This window comes from Emys orbicularis, chromosome 6, assembly GCF_028017835.1.
Source record: "Emys orbicularis isolate rEmyOrb1 chromosome 6, rEmyOrb1.hap1, whole genome shotgun sequence".
NCBI lineage: Eukaryota > Metazoa > Chordata > Testudines > Emydidae > Emys > Emys orbicularis.
This window is the reverse complement of record NC_088688.1, coordinates 2,829,043-2,854,578: the sequence shown is the minus strand read 5'-3', so window position 1 is coordinate 2,854,578 and position 25,536 is coordinate 2,829,043. Positions and strand designations below refer to the sequence as shown.

The window sequence follows — 25,536 nt, the reverse complement described above, 5'->3', positions numbered from 1 at the left end:
GACTATAACAGGGTTCAAAAAGAACTAGATAAATTCATGGAGGATAGGTCCATCCATGGCTATTAGCCAGGACGGGCAGGAATAGTGTCCCTAGTCTCTGTTTGCCAGAAGCTGGGAATGGGCGACAGGGGATGGATCACTTGATGATTACCTGTTCTGTTCATTCCCTATGGGGCACCTGGCATTGGCCACTGTCGGAAGACAGGACATGGGGCTAGATGGACCTTTGGTCTCAGCCAGTGTGGCCATTCTTATGTTTTTACCATAACTCCAGAAGTTAGCAAAGAACAGCAAGTGAGCCACAACGCAGTTAACGTCTGAGGATTTTATTCTGGTCCACAAGTAAGTGTAATAGATTCACGTTTCCGTCATATCCCAAACAGTGAGCTGAGCAGGGAGTTTTAAATAAATTAGAAGTCAGTTATTTCATGGAAGTGCAAGTCAGGAGGAGTGCAGACAGTCGAGTTCGAACAGGACGCCAGTCAGCTGACTTCATTTTTAAGAGGGGGGGAGGGCAAAGTGCAGCTCAAAGGCCAAAAGTGGGTTACAAGAACCTATGGCATCACTGGCAGCCACCTTCATCTCCAATATGTAGGTGCAGCCCACTGAGACTACAAGTCCCAGCATGCAGCGCTCTGCTCCAAGCAGCCAGGCCAGAGCATTGCATACTGGAACCTGTGGTGCCAGTACAGCTGCAATCCTCCCCAGTTCACCCAAGCTCGGTGCTGCCCTGCAGGCTGCAGGCTGCATTTCTCCTGGTGATACATCGCTGCCATCACTCTGCCGTAGGCTTCACCTGCTTGGCCGCTTCCAGCTGCGTCAGCATTTCATCCCACTGGACGAACTGCTTAGACAGAAGCAGGGTCTGAAGAAGGCTTTTAAGGAAGAAGAGGTAGAATGTGGCAAAGAACGTGGTAGCGAAGCCGAGGCTGGCGTGGTCCCGGAGAATGAACCCAGGAGACTCTCAGAAGCCAGACTGAGCCCAGCCACTGTCAGACACCTGATTCGTACAGAGGTGAACACGGAACAGGCCTGGGGCCTCCCCCTCTCCCCTGTGACAGGTAACAGCGGAGCCTGGGCTCATGCACCACAGCAAGTAGAGAGCAAGCGATCAGATTCAAGCCCAGGGAAGCACTGTGCTGACCCTGAGGAGGCTCTCCCAGAGCTGGGATTGCAAGGGCCCAAGATGACAGCGGAGTTTAGTACAGAGTCAGAACAGCCCACCTGACGCCCTGCTCTCTAGTCTGCCACGCCACAGGAAGGAGGCCTACAGCCTTCATTTGGCATCCACACTTCTCACTCTGAAGGTAGCAGAGCCATTAATGACAGGTTTCAGAGTAGCAGCCGTGTTAGTCTGTATCCGCAAAAAGAACAGGAGTACTTGTGGCACCTTAGAGACTAACAAATTTATTAGAGCATAAGCTTTCGTGGGCTGCATCCGAAGAAGTGGGCTGTAGCGTACGAAAGCTTATGCTCTAATAAATGTGTTAGTCTCTAAGGTACCACAAGAGCCATTAATGTAGCTCAGGCAGTGCTCTCAGTGATCAGCAGTCCAAGCGACCCACATGCTGACGGCTCCCGGTCCAGGATGGGCTCTGGGCAAGAAGCTGTTAGAATGGAGAGTGCAAACGAACAGGTTTCTCTGCTGTTGTGTTGAGACCAGCCCTCGTGAGGCGTTCAGGCCGCAGGGCTCCTAGCCCAGCGTGAGCTCCTCTCAGTGAGGGGGGATCTAGGCGCTCACTCACTGGGCTAACTGGACGCTCAGGGCAGTATCAGCGCTTGGGTAACATGACACACGCTGTGTGTCACACACCGAACAGAGGCTGCGCCATAGGGGACAGCACGATACACAGATGGCTCTCTCTTTTCAAAAGCTGGGGGCTAGAACAGTCAGCTACCCAAGATATCCAATGAGCTGAAGAATCCTTAGAGTGTCGTTCTGCCACTTGGTACAGCTATTTTCAGATTAACAATGGTCCTGCAAGCCGCCAGCGCCCCACCTGCTGGCTGGGCTGTGCCCGTGGCCCTGGGTTAAAGGATACCATTTTATTGTAGTCTTCTAGGAGCATCCGGACGTTTTCGGTTACTGCTTCGCACTGGTCCTGCAACAGGAGGAGAGCGCTGAGTGAACAGGCAATAAGGGACATCCTGATCTGGATACAGCACTTTCCAGCTCCAAAGCACTTCAGAGCATTTACCTCCCAGCCCCCGGGAGGAAGGTAACTATCCTAGGGAAACTGAGGCGGGGGAAGCGCCTCGGCCCAGGTCAGAGCCTGGCTTCGCATTTGGCTGTTCCAGGCTGCGATCAGGGTTGCTGCGGGAAGTTCTGACGGTCACGGAAAAGGACAACCAAATGAGGTGCAGGAAACCACAAAGCAAATGAAGTGTCTAAAGCACAGGGGCTGGCAGTACTGGACACTCAATGGCAACATCTATGCTAATGCAGAGAGAAGGCTGCTGGGCGGAATGTCATCCCCCTGCAGAACACGGAGCTGAGCAAAACCCAAGCTTCTGAAACCCAGGCAACGCTCAGGTTGCCTAGGCAACAGCCTTCGCTCCCTCTTCCAGCAATGCCCCAGTGCGCCCCAGTACCACACACACATTCTGGGGATCACCCAGACCTGTAAGGGGTTGTCCCCGCCTGCCTGTAACTTCGGGTGCCTTCTGGCTGTGCTGCTGTGGCTCAGAGCCCTGACACCACTAGCCAGCCTACAAGCATAAGGTTCTCAACGCTGGCTTCCACCCTCCACTAGCCCTTCTGGTCCCGAGTCACCCCCACCCCCCAAATCCATCTCCCTGAGTTCTTAACTACCAGACACTCAGACTTTTCCCCTCTGGTTCGTCACCCCCGAAGGAGTGAAACCTGCCCCCAGTTATCACTTCACTTTGGTGCACACACTCCCCACAGTTTGCACACCAGACACCTGCTTGGGGTAAAAGCAAACAGGATTTCACAGAAAACGCAGATCCGAAGATGAAATAGTGAGGAAAAGCAAAGTTACACAGAAAAGAGACACATGCAATCTCAGGCTTCACTTCTGTATTAGCTAAATTCTAGAGATGTCGATTAATCGCAGTTAACTCACATGATTAACTCAAAAAAATTAATCGCGCTTAATCATACTGTTACACAACAGAATATCAATTGAAATGTATTAAATATTTTTGGATGGGTTTTTACATTTTCAAATACATCGATTTCAATTACAACACAGAATACAAAGTGCACACTGCTCACTTTATATTATTTTTTATTACAAATATTTGCACTGTAAAAATGATAAACAAAAGAAACAGTATTTTTCATTTCCCCTCATACAAGTACTGTAGTGCAACCTCTATCGTGAAAGTGCAACTTACAAATGTAATTTTTTTGTGTCACATAACTGCACTCAAAACCAAAACAATGTAAAACTTTAGAGCCTACAAGTCCACTCAGTCCTATTTCTTGTTCAGCCAATCGCTCAGACAAACAAGTTTGTTTACATTTACGAGAGATAATGCTGCCTGCTTCTTATTTACAATGTCACCTGAAAGTGAGAAGAGGGTGTTCGCATGGCACTTTTGTAGCTGGCATCGCAAGATATTTACATGCCAGATGGGCTTAAGTTTGATATGCTTCTTCATGTTTTGGCCATCATTCCAGAGGACATGCGTCCATGCTGATGACGCTCATTAAAAAACTAATTGCGTTAATTAAATTTGTGACTGAACTCCTTGGGGGAGAATTGTATGTCTCCTGCTCTGAGTTTTACCCACATTCTGCCATATATTTCATGTTATAGCAGTCTCAGATGATGACCCAGCACATGTTGTTCACTTTCACCGCAAATTTGACAAAATGCAAAGAAGGTACCAATGTGAGATTTCTAAACATTGCTACAGCACTTGACCCAAGGTTTAAGAATCTGAAGTGCCTTCCAAAATCTGAGAGGGACGAGGTGTGGAGCATGCTTTCAGAAGTCTTAAAAGAGCAACACTCTGATGTGGAAACTGCAAAACCCAAACCACCAAAAACGAAAATCAACCTTCTGCTGGTGGCATCTGACTCAGATAATGAAAATGAACATGTGTCAGTCCGCACTGCTTTGGATCGTTATCGAGCAGAACCCGTCATCAGCATGGACGCATGTCCCCTGGAATAGTGGTTGAAGCAAAAAGGGACATATGAATCTTTAGCACATCTGGCATGTAAATATCTTGCGATGCCGGCAGCATTATCTTCTGCAAATGTAAACAAACTTGTTTATCTGAGCGATTGGCTGAACAAGTAGGATTGATTGGACTTGTAGGCTCTAAAGTTTTACATTGTTTTGTTTCTGAATGCAAGTGGTTTTTGTACATAATTCTACGTTTGTAAGTTCAACTTTCACGATAAAGAGATTGCACTACAGTACTTGTATTAGGTGAATTGAAAATTATTTCTTTTGTTTTTTACAGTGCACATATTCGTAATAAAAAATAAATATGAAGTGAGCACTGTACACTTTGTACAGTTGTAATTGAAATCAATATACACCTCTACCCTGCTATAACACGGTCACGGGGAGCCAAAAATCCCTACCGCGTTATAGCTGAAACCCCGTTATATCGGCGTAAGGGCGGCAGGGCTCCAGCGGGGATTTAAAGAGCTCCGGGCTCCAGCCGCTGCGGGGAGCCCCAGGCTCTTTAAATTGCCGGTGGAGCCCCGCTGCCGCAGCCCCGGGGTAGGGGCGGCAGGCCTTAGTTTTCCAAGACCTTAGGATTTCTTTTCAGTTTCAATGTCTATTAAACATAATGGTCCCCATTGTCTTTCCCTCGGTTTGTACAGTGCTAGATCCTTGCAGTTACCTTTGCAAACAGCTAGCCTGTAACCCGCCCTGCCTGATTCATTCACCTCCTGTTGTGAGGTGATGCTGCAGTTGCATTGTAGGGCTTGTCTACACCTGAAATGCTACGGTAGCACAGACGCAGCATGGACAGTGCCTATGCTAATGGCAGGGGCTAGGTCAACTTAATTTCACTCAGGGGGCTGGATTTTTTACACCCTCATTGGCGTAAGATGGGCTGACCTAACTCTTTAGTGTAGGCCAGGCCCTAGTTACAATTACACTGTTCTACACACATAAAACCATTACCTGTGTACATATCACCTCATGACCATCACAAGCTTCCATAAAAGACCTTACTTGACACATTTCTACACCATAACACTGCTAATACATCTGTTAGTCTTAAAGGTGCCACAGGACTCTCTGTTGCTGTGTATAACCAGTTGATTCAGTTGCTTATTCTTTGGGGTTCAGACCCTTGTTGACTCCTGGGGGGCCTGGACCTTGTCTGTCACAAAAAGCCCATCTACCATTACCCACAGGATGCCATCTAGCACTACTGAAGGAGCAAAAGGCTGCCCCATGTCACCCTCCCTCGCCTCTCTTCAAGCAATGCCTCAATAGCACACACTCATACTGGCCCTTGGCACTGTATGATTCTGGTGGTTCCAGATCCTGCCGTACACTCACACACGTAGGCCTGGTGTACACTAGCAAACCAGGTTGGTTTAACTACATTGCTCAGGGATGAGAAAAATCCACCCCTGAGTGATGCAGTTCAGCTGACCTAATCCCCAGCGTAGCCAGCGCTAGGTCATCAGAATTCTTTCATCATAGAATCATAGAATATCAAGAGCACACTGTCGACTCATATCCAGCTTCTCGTCTACTGTAACCCCTAGGTCCTTTTCTGCAGAACTGCTGCCTAGCCATTCGGTCCCTAGTCTGTAGCAGTGCATGGGATTCTTCCGTCCTAAGTGCAGGACTCTGCACTTGTCCTTGTTGAACAAGGTTTCTTTTGGCCCAATCTTCATCAGGTTTCTTTTGGCCCAATCCTCTAATTTGTCTAGGTCCCTCTGTATCCTATCCCTACCCTCCAGCGTATCTATCACTCCTCCCAGTTTAGTGTCATCTGCAAACTTGCTGAGAGTGCAATCCACGCCATCCTCCAGATCAGTGGTCCCCAACCTTTTTCGTCTGGTGGGCGCCAGATGACGAGCCGCGGAGGACGAGCATCTGCCGAAATGCCGCCAACTAGCGGCAACGTCAATAGGCGTTGCCGCCGAAATGCCGCCGACAAGCAGTGTCATCCAGAGGCATTGCCGCCGAAATACCGCCAAAAATCAGCGGCATTTCGGCGGCGACACCTCTGGATGACGCAGCTTGTCGGCGGCATTTCGGCGGATGCTCATCCGCCAGACAGTACACGGGCGCACTTAGACCATGGTGCCAGCGGGCACCACGCTGGGGATCCCTGCTCCAGATCATTAATGAAAATATTGAACAAAACCGGCACCAGGACCGACCCTTGGGGCACTCCGCTTGATACCAAGCTACTGCTTGAGGGGAGGTGGATTCCCTATGCCAATGGGAGAACCCTTCCCGACAGCATAGGTTGTGTCTACACTGAAGCAGGACAGCAGTGCCGCTGCAGCACTTCAAGTGCGGACAAGCCCTTAGCCAGCTCCCCAGAAAGAGCACAAGTGTACAATTTAAGAACCACTTCTCAGCCTTTTACAACTCCCTTAAACCTACTCCTAGGAGACCATCTCATTTCACTTATCTATCACAAAAGCATTAGAACCCTCCCTGGCACAGCAGTTAAGGGAAACTGGCAGAGCTAGGGGGTGCTGTACCTCCTGCACCTGAGCCCCCAACCTCTCTTGCCTCCCCTACCATCCATCCCCATTTATCCCTCTCCCCATAACTCCCCTCGCTGCATTCCCAAACCCATCTCCCTCTATTTCTCTACTGCCCCACCCCCAGATACCTCTCCCTTCCCAGGAAGCCTTCACCTGTCTAGTCTCCCCCCCCCCCCCCCCCCAACATTCCCCACAAAATAAAATTGCTCCCCATGATTCACAAATTATAGCAACCTCCAGTCACTCAGTCCAAAACAACTTTTAACCTAGGTGGGGGCCTGTGATGAATTTATCCTTTGTTGTGTTCACTAAAGGGTGAGTTCACAGCCGTCAACAGGTCTGAGATTCATCTCTTATTAGTGCTGTTAAACTGAGCAGTACAAGGCAGCAAAAGGAAGTCATGGGGAGGCAGTGGACAGGAAGGCCTGGCATTCAGGAACCTTTCAGTCAAATGACTCCACCAATATAATATTTGACTGCCTCCCTCTCGCTGCACCCTTTGTACACGGCTTATCTCCCCAGAGCGCAAGTGTCTTGGGACAGCAACAGCTCCTACACAACAGGATCCCGAGTGAGGCCTCCAGGTACTACAAAATCTACACGGCATTAGTGGCCACATGCCCCAGCTGGGATCAGGCCCTTATTGGGCTAGGCAATCTACAGACACAGTCAGCGAGTCACCCGCCCAAGGAGCCTAAGGCTGCAAAAGAGACAAGCCCTAATGCGGAGGTACAGAACTGGGGGAAGAAGAGACAAAGGAGCTAGTAATACGAACACACCAGGGTACAAGGGTGAATGGTTTGGGGAGTAAGACACTGGTCTGGGATTCAGGAGCTCTGGGTTCACTTCCCAGCTCTGCCCCAAACTTCCTGTGTGATGTTGGGCTGGTCACTTCACCTCTCCATGCCCCAGTTACTCTCTCTCTAACGTAGAAATGTTACTCCGTTAAATCCACTGTGGTTTTTAAAAAGCCACCCAAAGCTATTTGTACACGGAGATGTCCCTGAGCAGAGATCTCTTCTGACTCCTGGAAATTCCATGATTTGGACAAACTGAAAACAATGTAATGGAAAGAAGAAATACTGATAATCTTAACTAGAGTGGCTGTAGTCTGTGCTACTAGTTACCCCATCCTTGCCCAGGAATTACCTATGGTTAACAAGAGGCCCCATCCTTGCCCAGGAATTACCTATGGTTAACAAGAGGCCCCATCCTTGCCCAGGAATTACCTATGGTTAACAAGAGGCCCCATCCCTGCCCAGGAATTACCTATGGTTAACAAGAGGCCCCATCCCTGCCCACTGAAGATTAACCATTTTGAGTATTCACTCTACCTGCTGCTGGATGTGGATTTGAGCAAGTCGCTGCAGTCTGGCAGCATGGTCAGGAGCAGCTGCAAAGCACACAGAACAAGAGTCAGTCCCTGCTTAGTTCTGACATCCAGGAATTGCAGCTACCAAAGTAGAGGCGACTGTCTAAGAGCGTATTTAAAATCTTTCTATTGGGATTAATTTAATACATTTCTTTGTCAGCCGAAGCACATTACAGCTCAGAAATGCCCCGAAGCTAAATACTACTGGCCACCAGACCACCACTGGTTACTGCCACTGTCCTGCAAAGTAAGTGAAATGCCAACGTTTTAGTTGTTTGTGTATACGCTGATCAGAACCAGCTGAAAACAACTTTCCAAAGTCACCCCTCTGCTGCTTCTGGGGCCAGGAGCTATGGGTCCCAAGCTGAGGATTAGATGCCCAAGAGACTTGTATGAAGCACACAACTGGATTACTATATGTGACTGTTACTGGTAAGCAACTGCATGGAGACTACAGAGACCTCACCATGCAAGGAGCAGGGATACTCAGTGAACGGGAAGCTACACCTTAGAAAGGAGATGTTCTACTGGGTTTCCCCCTATAAGATTCTAAGGATTCTGTAGCGTAAAGTGTGTATCTGTTGGCCTCCATTTCCCCCCACGATTACGCTGGCTCACTGGACCAGCATCTCAGGACTATTTAACAGCCTTGCTAGTAGAACATGGCTCTGGGGTCACTTAAATTCAGCCTCCCTGTACAGTGGCAGTGTCGTAGCCAGGAGAATACATTCACGCCCATGTTGCTGAAGAGGACGGCCAGGCCACAGTCTGCATGCTGCTGCACTGCTTTAGCGCTCAGATTGCAAACTCGTCAGAGATGGAAACTCTTACAATGGTTTCCGGTTCTTTGAGGCAGGCAGCTAGAGAACTTTTAAAAACAGCATTTCCACACTGTTCTGAGTGCCAGGGGAATGAAAGAGGCCACTTGTCTTCGCTAACTGCAGGACAGCCGCTATGAAAAGGTAGCTTGCAGATGAGCATGTGTTACCTTTGATGTGTGCACTGTCCAAGAACGGCTGGAGGTTGTTCACCTGGTCCAGAAGGGCGACTTGGGAAAGAATAAACTGCTCCTCTGGTTTAAAGGACAGAGAAGGAGAAGTTTAAGGCAAACACTATTTCAGCTTTTCACAGATGAGAAAAAGTAAGTTGATTAATTGGCCTGGTTCAGCTTCCCCTTCTCATAAGGCAATCAACCCTACATGCAGCAGAAAGACTTCACCGCAATGATACTTTGCGTTACCATCGCACCTTTCAACCAAGGATCTCTGTGCCTTTCGCAAACATCCCCCATCTTTTCTGGGGTAGGCATTATCAGATGGGGAAACAGAAGCTCAAAGGCGGCACACAGTATATAAAGGGAAGAACCAAGAGCAGAAGCCAGGATGTTCCTCACTAAGCTAGCAATGGAAAAAGCACATGCTTTTTGCTCTTTCATTGGCTCAGTTGTTGAGCCCCATTAAAAATCAACCTCATGGCTCTGACTCTCCCACACTTACACCAGTCTGAATCGGGGGAAACGCCACTGGAGTTACACACACCTACCACGGGAGAGGGGCGACTCAGATCCCCTGTGTGAGAGCTGGACAGGGTATGGATATTTAATGCACATCACAGTATATATACACTTAACTGCTCTTATGAACACTATTGTTACAGCAACAGTTGCGAGACATAGGGCAGCAATTCCACACACCCCTTTCCTCACACCCCCCCCCAAGCTTCTGACCAAAGGCCAGACAGACTCAGAGGGAGCCAATGTCGCTCCTTAATCATTCAGGGAAGGCCTTCAATAGCGAGAAAAGCACTCCTCATGCAGGAACTGGCTCCACTGTGCCAGTTGCATTCCAAGTGCTTGCCAGGGATCCAGAGACTGGGGACTGAACCACACTTGTTCTTCTCTGTACAATTCATACTGTAGTTTCTCCATTTCTGATCTTTTACTGAAGCATTAGCCAGTTTACAGGGGAAGACTAGACACTAAAGGAGGCATTTCTGTCCTAAGCCCATGACTGAGAGAGATTAAATGAATTGCATTCAATTAAAATCCCACCCCCCACCCCTCAACTTGTCTTGTGAGCTTTTGGGGAATGAGCATACTCCTTCCATTTCATGACATACCTGCTAAGATGAACTGCAGTTTCATGGCATCGGGAACAGCCATTCGATCAATGTACTGAGGATCCAGATATTTTATTAAATCTTCAACTAAGATCAGAAGTAGATGACAGGGAGGGAGAAGAAGAGAAGTGACTACTTCTGGAAATACTGCCTGTCACAACTTCCTACTTACTACAAGATGTTGTTAAAAAGAATCAGCAGCTACAGTACTTCTACAGTACCATGAACTTACACAGCATTTTATAGAACATCTGAAAGACACACTCTGCTTCAAAGAGCTTACAAATCTGAGCTGGCTAACTGTATTAGACAACAATTCAGATGTACCAAGATGCAGAGGCATCTTCACTGGGGGATCGGAGAGGAATGGCTTTTGAGTCAACAGTACAAAGTTGACTTGCTGCACCAAGCCTGTAAGTTTCTTTGTTTGATCTTATTAAAAAAGTGTGTACTCACATGGCCCAACGCCAATAGGCACCCATTATTTACAGAAGGTCCCACTAACCTGATAAGTATCACATTAGCCAATTTTAAATTCAACTGCAGAATTCACAGTCCATTCTTTAAAGGGAGGGCACAGAGTGCTCACTTTCCATCATGTGGCCTGCTACTTCCCCTGCCCTCTGAAATGTCTTTCCTTTACACACGCAAGTCTTGCCTTCTGAAGCTGGCTGAGGGTGTGCTAAAGTGGCACCACTCTGTCTCCTCCAGGCACAGCATGCTCTTTCTGCGACATCTCTCCCCTGTTACAAAAATCCCAAGGTTGTTTGCAATCTGAGGGTATGGCTACACTCAACAGGGAGAAATAAGCTCCAATGCCAGTGAGCAGTCAAAGCCCCTGATTTTCTGCAGGTGGACATACATTGAACATGTACTACCCCTTTCTGATGACATCAGGCCTGATGGGCTGCGGATTTCTAGGGGGATCTGATCACAGGGGAATAGCACACACAGTCCTAGGGAAGGAGTAAAGCTGAAACCTTAGCTTTTAGATCTCGGATACCGAAACAGAAACCAAAGTAGATTCCTTATTCTCACCTCTCAAGAGGTACACTGCTCTCGAGAGATGCCAGCTTGTCTACTCAGTCCTTTGCCTCCCAAGGAGCTAATTATCAGGGTTGTTTTTAAACCCACTCCGAAACACAACTCAAATGATCTCAGACAGGCCACCCAACAAGACCACCATGTAAAATACAATTTGGATCTAAACCCTGGGGGTTAAAAAAAAAAAAAAAAAAAACCACAAAACACAAATGCTGGACGAATACTTACTTTTCTTATACAAAATTTTAATCCTCTCTCTTTTGCTTGCAATGTTCCCCAAAGCCACCTGAACTTTCACCAAGCCATCTGCTGCCTAGAAGGAAAGCGATGGTGTTATAAACCAAACAGTGATTAAGTGACACTTCTAACTAGGATCCCACAACTAAACTGTCAGGAACAGACCAGCAGTGAGAAAAGATAAAATGTCTATTTAAAACTGTTTCGGTTACTAACATTCACATGCAGCATATTTAACAACAACATATGGAGATATATCTATCTCATAGAGCTGGAAAGTCTATGAGCCCAAAAGGTCATCGAGTCCAGCCCCCTGCCTTCACTAGCAGGACCAAGTACTGATTTTTTGCCCCAGATCCCTAAGTGGCCCCCTCAAGGATTGAACTCACAACCCTGGGTTTAGCAGGCCAATGCTCAAACCACTGAGCTACCCCTCCCCCCTAGCGGCCTGAATAGTTCCAGAACGTTACTACAGGCTGCTAAACAGAGCCCACGTTGTACCCCAGGGGTGGCTGCAGTTCAGAAGTAAATGAAGCAGCCCCGAGCTAGGCAGCCCGTCGGCGGCATTGGGACAAGAGGCTCCGCCCTATCCCTCAGGGCCCCGCCCCCGGGGGAGCTCTGCTGGCCGGGGAGCATCGCTCAGGGCAGGAGTGGAGCGAGCAAGGCCCGCGGGACAAGAACCCGCAGCCGGGGGCGGCAGGGAGCAGGGTCTGGCTGCAGAAAGAACAAACAGCCAGAGCTTGGCTGCCCCCCCCCCCCCATGAGCCCCTCGGGGGCCAATCCCCCCCCCGCGCCCCTCCCCCCATAGCCCCTCGGGGGGCAACCCCCCCGCGCGCCCCCATGAGCCCCTCGGGGGCCAATCCCCGCCCCCCCCGGGCTGCTACCCCCAATGCGGAGGCTGGAGCCACCTGCCCGGGCACTAGGCCCCGAGCCGCAGGGAACGATCCCCTGGATGGTCCCCTGGGGAGGGGGGGGGGCAGCTCCCCGCCCGGGCCCCGCTCCAGAGGGTCACATACAAGCCGGGCGGGGGGTGCTCAGGAGCCCGGCCCCGCACCTTGCGCGGCCCGCGGGCCTCCCCGGCCCCGAACACCCGGCGCTCCAGCGCCTCCACCCGGTCCTGCAGCCCCCCGATCGCCGCCATCTTGTCAACACCCAGCAAGCCGGAAGTGGGGGCGGGGCTTCTCCGTGACAGGAGCCAATCGAACGCGGCCTCTCCTCAAGTCAGAGGCGAAGGCGGGGGCTAATGACCCGGACGTGGTTAATTTAAAAGGACGGTGTGTTGCCATGGAGATGACATGTCCCCGCACGCCCTGCTCCCCCCAGCTCCAAGTGTTGCCATGGAGACGGTGTGACCCAGCCTGCACTGAGCTGGGTGACAAACACGGACACTGTAGCCAGCTGGGCCCCCTGCCCCGAGCCGAAACGGCGTCAGCCCCCGAGGATCCTGCCCTGGGTGTGACCCTGGGGGGGGGGGTTATGGGTCTAATGGGGGCCAGGCCCACTGACCCTCCGGCCAGGCTGTGATGGGTTTCACAATGCCCCCTGGCAGGCCCTCCTCTCTCACCATCTCCACTGGGTCCCCCGCTGGGAGCCCAGCTCCCCTGGGATGGAGCCCGGAGCCCCCTCCGACCACCCCCCCACGGCTGCCCAAAGATCTGTCCGCGCCTTCTCCCGTTCTCCCTCCCCGGCCTGCCCAGCCCGCCAGGGGCCCGGGAAAGCTTGCGGCTTCGGGAGGGTTTGCTGGTCACAGCCCAGCTAGCAGCTCAGTCCCAGGGGGAAAGAACCTGGCTGTGGGGCTTCGGCTTCCCTGCGCGTAGGGCAATACATCGCCAGAGCCGGGTCGCTGCCGGGGAACCTAGGGACCAGGGGGGAGAGCCCTGGCGTTTCTAGCACTAGCTGGGGCGGGGAGGGGGCAGTAGCCACGAGCTCTGTCTGTGGCCGTGTCTCTCTCTGCGGATGTGCCACGCCAGCCCAACGGGGCCTGGTCAGAACAGGGGCCTCGGGCTCTCCATGGGCTGTGTCAGGGCAGGGCTGAGAGTGCAGGAAGGCTGCAGAGGGCTTCGGGGGTTGCTCCCACCATCCTGCTTCTCCCGGAGAAGCTGTGCTGGGTCTCCCAGGCTATCCCGATCATGTACGCCTGTGACATTCTGGCCGTGCTCAGCAGGCAGAGAATCAGCTCTGCGCGACCCCCACCACCACGCCAGACATGCTGGGGAGTACGGCCGGGACGCGCGCTGGGGCGGAGACACTGCACTCCCTGCTGCCGCGGCTGGATCTCCCCTGAGGGGCAGTTTGTTCCAATGCGCATCATACAGGGCCAGGCCCAGCCCGGTCCTGACATCACAAAGGCACTGCAGGCACCGGAGGTGGGCAAGAGGCGTCAGTCCAGCCCCTCGGCTCCCTGCAGCCCGTCCCCAGGACCCTGCTCCAGCCCTTTCCCTTGGCAGAGTACCAGTCTCCCTGCAGCTCCGCTCTGTCCCACATTGCGCCCTGGCCGAGCTCCCCCTGGCCGAACCCTCCCCGGGCCACTGTGCTTGGGGCTCGTTCGACCGGACCCTGTGTGCTTTAACCGTCCAGAGTCTGAGCAGAGCCCAGACACGTCCCCTAGGCTGGGTCCCTGGGTACATTCTCAGGGTGCGGCTCCTCTGTCCAGCCCCCCTTCGCTGGTACCACTATTTCATAATCACAGCTCCGTACCGTCGGCCAGAATTCATACATTGCCCCCAGACAGATCCCCCCAGTCATCACAAACTCTGCTAGCAATTCTTCTGTCCCACGGCACCCTCGTTAGGGGGGACATTGACCCTCCAGCTCCCAAAGACTTCCAGAAAGGGCAGGACAGCTAATCCCAATATCCGGGCAAGTTCCCAACTGACTCCCGACTGATTCCCCAGCCAGTCTCACTTGGGTACAGGATCCTCCACCTTCTCCCCCAGACTCTTCTGTAGCGTTGCTGTTAAACAGCTACTGCATCCCAACCCAGAGGTGGCTGCACTTCAGTGCCAGGTGAGATATCCCTGTGAACACAGATCCTGACCGTACAGTCCTAATGCCGAGAACTCCCACTGAAGACAAGGCGAGTTTGCCTGAGTCAAGGCGCGAGGCCAGGTGTGTAAAGCACTAAGGGGTCTTTGGGCAGAAGGCACCATTTCCCCGGGAGGGACGTCTTGGAAAGGAAAGGATTCGCACGGCTCTGCACTTGCTTATCCCACCCGGCTGAGGGGAGGTACATGCCGCCTGAGTCCTGACCAGGCCTTTGGAACAGCTGAGCAGGAAGCTCAGGGTCGAGAACTCCAAGGCTCTCCATGTGACGCTGCCTCTTCTGTGCCTCATGCCCGTGGGTGAATTGCGTAGGCTATGATCCTGGGCCATGCAGAGTAGCTGTGACCCCCCACTCCCGTGGCTTCAGGGGGATTTGTGGGTGCTCAGTCCTTTTGGAAATCCAGCTCCGTAGGCACACAGGGCTATAGGTGGATTTAGGGGTCTGGCTTGAGGTATCTCGGGGGAAATCCTGATTCTGTTGACATTAATGGCCAAACTCCCATTGATTTCTAGATACACAGGTTCCAGGCTGTGATCTAGTCTGCCCTCCTGCACAGCTCAGGCCAGAGACCTGCCCCACACTAATTCCCAGAGCAGAGCTTTTAGACAAACAGCCAATCCTGATTTAAAATTGTCGGCGATGGAGAATCCACCACGCCCCTTGGGAAGTTGATCCAATGGTTCATTACCCTCCCTGTTAAGTATCAGAGGGGTAGCCGTGTTAGTCTGGATCTGTAAAAAGCGACAAAGAGTCCTGTGGCACCTTATAGTCTGTTAGTCTATAAGGTGCCACAGGACTCTTTGTCCCTCCCTGTTAAGACTTGTACGCCTTATTTCCAACCGGAGTTCATCTGGCTTCAACTTCCAGCCATTGGATCGTGTTAGGTCTTTGTGGAAGAGCCCACTAACCAATATTGATTCCCCATGTAGGTATTTATTGACTGTGAGCAAGTCACCCCTTAACCTTCTCTGTGTTAGGCTCAATAGATTGAGCTCCGTAAGTCTCTCACCAGGAGGCAGGTTTTCTAACCTTTGAAGCATTCTTGAGGCTCCTTTGTGAATTCTCTCTAATTTAGAACAGCCTTCTGGAAAGGTGGGCACAGAACCGGGCAGTATGCCAGCAGCGGTCGCACCAGCCTCAGACGAGCTCCGATCTAGAAATCTCCGTGTTGGCTGCAACACAGTTTGTGTTAGGAAGCTGTCATCTGTAATGTTAATACATTTCCAGGATGTTTTAGCCCTGGCAGAAGGAGACCCCAGCATCTGTCAGGCAAACTGAAGTCCCCTGTGCTCACGCAGCATTTTCCCCATACGTTATAGCTGGTGCGTAAGGAGCCGGTCGTCCTGTTCCCCAGTGTGCTGTGCTGGTCTGGAGCAGACACCAACTAACACCCCCTCCTGCGCGATCTCTGCTCGGACACTGAGTCAGACGCACCTAGGATCATTTCCTTGCGAGTAGTGGGTGACTGGGAAACAGGCGATGCCATTTTTGGCACAGAGTGCCCCTCCCCCTCCCCTTCGGCCCACGGAGCGGGGCCAGGATCGCAGCCCGAGTTTGGGAAATGCTGCCTCAGCGCGCAGGGCCGTGAGGGTGCACGGCTGTGCCAACGCTAGATGGCAGCAGAGTTTGCACAGTGACTCTCTCAGCCGCGGGCTGGGCCTACTGCCAGCTCCAGAGGCGTCACCCCACGCCCAGCTGCTTGGTCCTGCAGCCCGGGAGCCAGGGGCACGTCGGGGATGAAGCACGGCTGCTCCACACAGGGAGGGAAGGATGGAGCTAGCAAGTGTCAGCACACTAGTCAACCCGTGCCTGCCCCACATGCCCAGCCTGGCGGCAGCAAGCCAGACCCCACCCCAGGGGGCGCACCCAATGCACTTGCTACGCTCGCTAACGGCGCGTAGACCTCCGGAGCTGGCCAGGTGTTAGCGAGAGAACACACTGGGCTGCCTGTTGCCATAAGAAACGTCAAGCCCAGGAAATTCAGCGTGCTGCCCTGTGGGGTGCCCGGTGCCAGCAGCCTGCGTTCCTGGAGGAGGCCGTGCTGGGCGACCGGAGGGGTAACGCTGGCAGCCCTGGCAGAGCAGTGCCAGCGAGGGGCTGGGGGAGGCTCACAACTCACAGCTGCTACATACCAACCCGGCAGGCCAACCGAAGGGCTGCACCCACACGTGGACCCTGCCCCTCCAAACAGGCGCCGCTCCAAGCACAGAGGGCGGGCAGGACTCGTAGTGGCATTCGCCCTGCAGCCGGGGCTGGTGGAGCTGCCCTCATGCAAACACTCTAGAGTTAGTGCAGGGCCTCCAGAAACTAACCCTCGTTCCCAAAGGTTGCTAAGTGCCCAGGGCACGCTGAACCCATCGCGTGGGTACCACACCCAGCACCCCCTGATGCCCAGGAGCCGAGGGGCAGCTGGCTGGGCGCTGTCTGCACAGGCCTGCAGGGAAGGACTCCGGTAGAGGTGCCGGCTAACACTCAGGACAGGGACTGGCCGGTAACAGGGCACAGTCACTAACAGGGGTGCGTCAGTGACACACACACACCCCACCCCCACCCTCCCTAGAACGAAGCCACATGTCCCTGAGCAGCTCAGTCTGTGTGTCAGGAATCTGGGCCTGCAGCAGAGCCAGCGCCAGGTATCCTAACGTCAACGAGCACAGCTGGCTGCCTGACTGGCCCTTGGCTCTGCCGCCTGGGCTCTGATTCCTGGCTCCCTTCTCCTGTTCTAACCACTAGGCCTGACTCCCGCTCCAACCCTGAGGCCCAGCTGCCCCCAGCCCGGTCCCAGGACTCTGCCCCCCAGCGGGCAGTGGTGCACACCCCGAGAGAGCTGGCACAGACACGAGGGTGGGGAGCAGAAGACGGATGGCTCGGCCAGGTGCCCCCTGCACTCCAGCAGCTCAGCCGAGGAATATGCGGAGAAGGAGGCACCTGCTGCTTCCACAGCCCAGGGCTGGCGCAGTGACCTCATCTCACCACGGTGCACATCAGGTCGGGGTCACTGAACTCAGGGGCTGAACCCGAACGCTGCCCCGAATCTGGAGTGACTCCCCCACCGCCCAGCACCACTCAGAGCTTTGTTCAGGGATTCACAAGCCCCCTCCTCGAGCCCTGACCCAAAAACCCTGCAGCATCCTACAGCGAGGGCCCCGGATGCTGCCCCGGGCTGGGCTAGGGCCGCGGGCCTGCGGTAGTGCTTGGTACAGAGAGGGCAATGTAGGGCCGCTGGAGGTGGGGCAGAGGCAGGGGACTGTCCTGGTTCCGTGCCTGTGGCAGCTGGCAGGTTCTACCTGCACTCCACAGCCCAGAAAGCCTGGGCCACAGCATCCTTGGCAAGCGCGGCTGGACTGGAGCGTCTGTGATGCTCACGGGCGGCTGCCCGGCTCCCATCACCTCCCCTCACTCCGCGTTTCAGTGTCCCCCAGCAGAACGGCCCCGTCCCGGGAGATTTCTTTGCATTGAAATAAAACACGCAGCCCGGCAACAGCCGTTTAATCGGCAAAACTGGGGCAGTGGTGCCAGCCCAGGGGCGATCTTATCAGCGCTCGCAGGCTGCAGCCGCCACTCACCGTGCACAGCGGCCTCATTCCAAAGGGGCCAGTACTGACGTGAGTCGGAGCTGGGCGCTCCCTGTAGCAGGAGCCTCATGCGTGGGGCTGGTGCCTTTCCTCCCAGCGCCGCCCATCCTGCACGGAGAGGAGTCATCGCCCTCTCCCCTGGGCCTGGCAGCTGATGGGAAGCAATGTACAGAAGCGGGGGGCGGATCCCATCCACAGCTGCGGGCATTCGCAGACCCGACACCCCCATAACCCTGCAGGACATGCCAAGCGCCCACAGTCAGAGCCTTGGCTTGACCTCTCCCTTCTAACAGCGCTGCACCCGTGGGTGCCGAGCTGAGTTCAATACGAGGCCAGGTCTATGCTAAAAAGTTAGGTCGACCCCGCTCCGTGGCTCGGGGCATGGAAAATCCACCCCCTGAGCAATGGCAGCGCCGGGTGGACGAAAGATATCTTCTGTCAGCCTAGCTCCTGCCTCTCGGGGGGGGGGGGGTGGATTACTGGCGATGGTAGAACCCCTCCCGTCGCTGTAACCTGCACCTCCCAGTGCTAACCTAAGTGTAAGCGGGGGAATGGTCCCGCTATTGTGGGGAACTTTCCTGGCTTCTGCACTACCCCAGTGAAGTGGGCTAGCGAAAGGATCTGAGTCCTTGCTCCCACTTCCTTTACCCAGAGGCCTCCCTGCCCTTGAGGACTCCCCTTCCTCTCTCCTGTCTGGCAGAGTCCTCGTAAACCCCGACAAGGCTGGGCCCAGGATTCCTGGGGGGCTCGACCCCCAACCCTGCTGTGGTCGCCTGGGACAGGGGCTAGGGTGTCCCCACTCTGGGGTACTTTCTCTGCACTGGGCACCTTCCTGACCCACTGATCATTTCATACAATTTAAAGCAAATACAAGTTGTTTAATTAACAATTAATTTTAAAAAAGAATAAGGAAAAATGGGAAAGGTTAAAGGAAACACATCACCCTGCTCTGTGGGGGGGAACATCACAACCAGTGTCTCTGGTACGTCAGGGCAGTTCACAGTCTGTTCCTTGTAGGTCCCAGGCTCCTTCTCAGGCCCTGGCTGTGCTGCAGGGACGCTGTGGGTTGGACACTTGCTCTGGCGGTGGCCACACGCTCTCAGGCTCTAGGGGGCAGGACCCTTCTTCCCAGCGTCGCCCCCGCCCTGTCAGGGTTACGATCCCCCTCCAAGTCTGGCCTGCAGAGCCTCTGGGCTGAGGTATCTCCCTGCGCTGGGCCCACTGCCAGGGTCCCCCTCACTCTCCCCAGCTGCTCACCGCACCCAGCTCCGGACTGCTCCAGCCCCAGCTCCAGCTCCAGCTCCAGCTCCAGCCCCAGCTCCAGCTCCAGCCCCAGCCCCACTCTGCCTCAGCCCGGTGGCTGCTGCTGCTCTGCCTCCAGCTCCCTGGGCTGCTTGTCTGGCCCCTCTGGCTCTGGTTGCTGCAGCTCTCCTCCCAGGGCAGCTCTGCTCTCTCTGGGCTGTGCTCTGGCTTTGGGGCTGCAGCTCTGCTCCCAGCAGCTCAGCTCGGGCCCCTGCTCTCTCCTTAGCTCTGCCCCCTCTGTCTGACCCAGGCCATTCCAGTTCCCACGGAGGACAGGACCCCCCTGGCCTCCTGACTCCCTGATTAGCCTGCCCGCCCTGTCAATCAGGCTGACCTGGAGCATTGGCCTCTCGCCATTGGTCCTGGGGACTGTCAGTCTCAGGCTCCTGATTTCCCATCGACCCTTCCCCTTTTAGTGCTGGGAGCTGGCAACCAAAACCCCCCCACTGAGTGTTAGTAAGGGGCAACAGTCCCCTTACATAAGGACTTCCCAGGCTGTGCCCAGCTGACTAATAAACCCGACTGTTTGCAAAATGCTGCCTGAGTGTCACTGCAAATACTGTCTGTGGGATGCGCAGGGCAGAGCTCACGGGGGGCAGCAGGAGGGCTGCAGCCCGGGGCTCAGTCCCCAGAGGCGGTGAGGCCGGTGGCCTACCCTGAAGAGTGAGACCCCTCGGGGGTCTGGCACATCTACGAGGTCCCTCCCAGAGACCGTTCCGAAGCTGGGGGCGTAGCACCGATCCTGTGGCTCCGTCACAGGGGGCATGTTGGGGCGCTGGTTGGGGGAGTTGATACTTCAGGGATATAAACCCTTTGAAGTCTCTGGTGCGGACACCATTTAGCGCACGCTGGGCGGGGAGGAGAAAAGTTGAGCGGGGGAGAGAGACAACTAGTTCACATCCATCCGACATGGCGACACCCTGACGGCACCCGGCACAAGGTGGCTGAAATCCCCTTATAGCCCCTTGTATTGCAACAGGGCACAGGACACAGCCTGGCAGAGCTCTCCTCCCCAGCTCTGGCGGGCTGGCCTTCTGCCTGGGTTTCGGGGGCATCTCTGGCTCCGTCTCTGCCTGAATCTCTGGGGCGGGGTTAGGTCTTGCAAAGAGCATCCGGGGCAATTTCCTCCAGGCCAGGATCCCTGGTCACTTGGGCACCTTCTGATGCCCCAGCCAAGCTGTGCAGAAACCCATGCCAGGACCCAGTGGTGGTCTCCCGGCAAACATCCGGTCCAGCTCCTCAGAGGAAGTGCAGGCAATGGGAGCATCACCGCAGGTCCTGTTCTGGATTGTGATTCTGCCAGAGCTCCCTGGCTTCAGCCCCTTCCCCCACATTTCTCTGCTAGCTGCTGACTTCTGTTCCGATGGGACTAGCCATGCTCCTGTCCCCAGAGGCCAAGGGAGTCCAGCACCTCCGGACCAGACACGCAGACGCCCGGCTGCAATAATGGGTCCGTGCCCGTGTTTGTGAACTCGCCACACCGCTGGCCATGTGCCAGCATTGACAAAGGGAGGTGACATCTGGTCAAGAGAAGCCCAGAGCAGCAGAAGGCACAAGGCCAGGAAGCAATGCAGTGTGGGATAGCAGGGGGAGGACTGCCAGAAGCATTCTGGCGAATCTGGGATGCAGCCACACACCCCTTATGCCAGTATCACTCATTCCAAACCAGGGTTTGTCACTTCCAACATGGCTTAGCAAGAGTGGGATAGGACGCCGGAGAAGTTGAGAAAACGCCTTGTGTGTGTGGGGACGCACAGCAGCTCCTGCCAGAAATCTAAAGTTCCACTGAAAACACGTTCCCATGCCTACAAGCCCTTACAGTCAGACCTGGCGCTCTGTCCTGGGCCTTTACTCCTTTGCGGCCTGTTCGCTACGTTCCCATGCACTCAGAGCAGATGCAAACTTCCAGTGGAAACAGGCTTTGATGTAGGGTGACCAGACAGCAAGTGTGAAAAATCGGGACAGGGGATGGGGGTAATAGGAGCCTATATAAGAAAAAGACCCTTCTTTTTCTTATATAGGGACATCTGGTCACCCTACTTTGATGCGAGAGTAAGGGAAACAAGAAAGAACCAAAGTCAAGTCTCCAGGCGAGAGCGGGGTGTGTGCAGTTCCCGTGTACCCACCTGCAGGCCATCCCAGGTTCAATCCTGGACTGAGGCAGGGGGAAGGCGAGAGCTGTGGAGGCAGCGTGCTCAGCTCAGGGGAAGAGGTGGCCGCTCATGTCACTCTGCGGTGCCCCCTGTGGCCAATCTAAGCAAGGCAATGGTGGGCTCCGAAAGGGGTCCCATCCAGTCCAGCTCCAAGGGTGGTCTCTCTCAATCAGCGTCTCTCCTCTGGGCTTCATTTATTCCAGACACCGGGCTCCTCCCAGGGCTCTCACCTTTTGTCTCCAGCTGATTGGCAAGATTGGCAAATGAATTCAAACGTGAAATGTCATTCCTGCTGCTCAGGCTGTGGAACATGGCAGGAGTAATACAGATGGTACCTTCCCGCCAGCCCGCCAGCCTTTTCTCATGCTAATGCGCCGGCCGGATTTCATTCTTACCTCCCATTAACACTCATTAAAGTGTCGTGTTGTGCGGCCGTTCAGCTGAGTCTATCACATCTCTGCCGTTATTAAATCGCTGTGTTAATTGGAGGCTGTCTGTGAGACAAAGGCACCAACTTTAGGCGTTCCCGGGGGGTTCCCGACCCCCGCCCCGCTCCAGGCCCCGCCCCCACTCCTCCCCTTCCCCCAAGTCCCCACCCCCACCCCGCCTCTTCCCGCCCCCACCCCACCTCTCCCCCGCCTCTTCCTGCCCCCACTCCTCTTCCCCCCCCCCAGTGCCTCCTGCATGCCGCTGAACAGCTGATCATGCTGGGAGGGAGGGGGAGGAGCTGATCGGGGCTGCCGGTGGGTGCTGAACACCCACTATTTTTTTCCCGTGGGTGCTCCAGCCTCAAATGACTGATCACTTCATCCAAAGTGGGAGCTGCTAGGGAACCCCGACCAGAGCAGATCACGGATCCCCTGGGGCAAAATTCACTCTGCCCAGAGGCTATCACAGCCACTAGGTACCAGGGAAATGAGTCGGAATTGGCACTTGGGCCTGTGTACAGAGGGTGAACCTCACCCTTTAGGATTGTTTGGGTGTGGAGGTTGGCCTGGCCCGAAACCTGCCAATAGCTGAGTCTGGAGCAGGAGATACGCCCTGAGCCCAGCCCATTCTGGGTACCACCCGCGGCTCCTATGGGGGATAGGCCGGCCACACCGGGGAAGCAGTGGGAAGGGCTGGGATGGCTACTCCACCCAGGATTCCCTTCCTAACCAGCCAGCTCCTGAGTACATGGGGGGATCTCACCTGACTCCCCACGCATTCCTCCTTCTCCAGCTTCATGGCAGCTTGCGGCTGCTGCTGAGTCTCATAGGCTCATAGACTTTAAGGTGAGAAGGGACCATTATGATCATCTAGTCTGACCTCCTGCACAACGCAGGCCACAGAATCTCACCCACCCACTCCTGTTACAAACCCCTAACCTATGTCTGAGTTATTGAAGTCCTCAAATCATGGTTTAAAGACCTCAAGGTGCAGAGAATCCTCCAGCAAGTGACCCGTGCCCCACGCTGCAGAGGAAGGCGAAAACCCCCCAGGGCTTCTGCCAATCTGCCCTGGAGGAAAATTCCTTCCCGACCCCAAATATGGCAATCAGTTAAACCCTGAGTGTGTGGGCAAGACTCACCAGCCAGCACCCAGGAAAGAATTCTCTGTAGTAACTCAGATCCCACCCCATCGAACATCCCATCACAAACCATTGGGCATATTTACCTGCTAATAATCAAAGATCAATTAATTGCCAAAATTAGGCTATCCCATCATACCATCCCCTCCATAAACTTATCAAGCTTAGTCTTGAAGCCAGATATGTCTTTTGCCCCCACTGCTCCCCTTGGCAGGCTGTTCCAGAACTTCACTCCTCTAATGTATCAGAGGGGTAGCCGTGTTAGTCTGAATCTGTAAAAAGCAACAGAGGGTCCTGTGGCACCTTTAAGACTAACAGAAGTATTGGGAGCATAAGCTTTCGTGGGTAAGAACCTCACTTCTTCAGATGTTGCATCTGAAGAAGTGAGGTTCTTACCCACGAAAGCTTATGCTCCCAATACTTCTGTTAGTCTTAAAGGTGCCACAGGACCCTCTGTTACTCCTCTAATGGTTATAAACCTTCATCTAATTTCAAGTCTAAACTTCCTGATGGCCAGTTTATATCCATTTGTTCTTGTGTCCACATTGGTACTGAGTTTAAATAATTCCTCTCCCTCCCTGGTATTTATCCCTCTGATATATTTATAGAGAGCAATCGTATCTCCCTCAGCCTTCTTCTGGTTAGGCTAAACAAGCCAAGCTCTTTGAGTCTCCTTTCATATGACAGGTTTTCCATTCCTCGGATCATCCTAGTAGCCCTTCTCTGTACCTGTTCCAGTTTGAATTCATCCTTCTTAAATATGGGAGACCAGAACTGCACACAGTCCTGGATGGAGCAGGGGCTGGCTGGGTGCAAAGCAGCAGTTCTCGGGTGGGCGGCAGATCTGCAAAGGTGCGCCAGCTGCTATCCACCCCCTGCCTGGCGGGACTGTCAGCCTGCAGCTTCTGTGGACAGCAGGGCCAGCACCCAAAGCCATGGCAGGGCTCCAAACTCACGTGTTTGTCCCCAAAATCTTCAGTCTAAAAATAATAAATGGTGGGGTGCGGAGGTCTTTTGATTCGCCTTTGAGCCTTTTAGAGTCACAGTTTCAGGCTTTTCTCCACAATCAGGAGGGCCAGAAACTGGCTTTCTTGTTTTTTTAAATGGAAACTGAGATTCTCACATCATCCCATGACTCCAGGAGCTGGGGGGTAAGAAAAATCCTCCCGGACATCCTGAAAGTGGCTCACAGTTGGCAACACTGCTCTCAGCCCAGCCCGGTTCCCTGCCTCGGAGCCTCCGGGTTCCCCAGCAGAGACAGACAGATGCATTGGGGACCCAGGCCTGAGCCCCCTCGCCCCCCAGGCACTGGCTTTCACCTTGGAGCTTTCAAGGCCCTCCCCTGGCCCTCACTTGGGCAAAACAACAATTGCAGAGCCAGAGTGAGACTACAGAAGGAGCTGAGGACAGACAGACAGTGGGTGGCTTGTGCTGAACCGGAGGGTGTTAGAACTGGGTTACTTTCTGCTGTTTATGTAAATGAGAAAATGTGTATTCGTGAGCTATGCAAATCAGGGTATTACGTCATTGGCATTTGCTCTCCAGATTTCTCGACTGTCAACCTCAATCAGTTGCTGCTGGGGGTGGGGGAGGAGCAGGGCCCTGTTTAAATCAGCAAGAAGGTTCCTCACAGTACAGGAGACCCACGGAGGAGTTTATACTACTGCAGGGTGCTTTACGTCTGCAGAACTCCCAGCCCCCAGCCCACGCCCGGTGTCACGCCCGCTTTCAGACTCAAGGCGCTGCAGGGGCTTTACCTCTGCAGAACTCCCAGCCCCCAGCCCACGCCCGGTGTCACGCCCGCTTTCAGACTCAAGGCGCTGCAGGGGCTTTACGTCTGCAGGACTCCCAGCCCCCAGCCCACGCCCGGTGTCACGCCCGCTTTCAGACTCAAGGCGCTGCAGGGGCTTTACGTCTGCAGGACTCCCAGCCCCCAGCCCACGCCCGGTGTCACGCCCGCTTTCAGACTCAAGGCGCTGCAGGGGCTTTACGTCTGCAGGACTCCCAGCCCCCAGCCCACGCCCGGTGTCACGCCCGCTTTCAGACTCAAGGCGCTGCAGGGGCTTTACGTCTGCAGAACTCCCAGCTCCCAGCCCACGCCCGGTGTCACGCCCGCTTTCAGACTCAAGGCGCTGCAGGGGCTTTACGTCTGCAGAACTCCCAGCCCCCAGCCCACGCCCGGTGTCACGCCCGCTTTCAGACTCAAGGCGCTGCAGGGGCTTTACGTCTGCAGGACTCCCAGCCCCCAGCCCACGCCCGGTGTCACGCCCGCTTTCAGACTCAAGGCGCTGCAGGGGCTTTACGTCTGCAGGACTCCCAGCCCCCAGCCCACGCCCGGTGTCACGCCCGCTTTCAGACTCAAGGCGCTGCAGGGGCTTTACGTCTGCAGGACTCCCAGCCCCCAGCCCAAGACCGGTGTCACGCCCGCTTTCAGACTCAAGGCGCTGCA

At 54.2% G+C, this 25,536-nt stretch overlaps 1 protein-coding gene across 1 annotated transcript; it reads right to left on the bottom strand.

Moving 5' to 3' along the window:
* Nucleotides 1–314: 314 nt before the first annotated feature.
* Nucleotides 315–12,592, bottom strand: LOC135880224 (dynactin subunit 3-like). Its single transcript, XM_065406402.1, has 7 exons — nt 12,499–12,592; nt 11,436–11,520; nt 10,164–10,250; nt 9,034–9,117; nt 8,008–8,066; nt 2,043–2,102; nt 315–865 (listed from the first exon to the last, which is right to left on the bottom strand). The coding sequence occupies exons 1-7, from the start codon at nt 12,583–12,585 to the stop codon at nt 776–778; spliced, it is 552 nt and encodes a 183-aa protein (XP_065262474.1). The 5' UTR covers nt 12,586–12,592; the 3' UTR covers nt 315–775.
* Nucleotides 12,593–25,536: the final 12,944 nt, after the last annotated feature.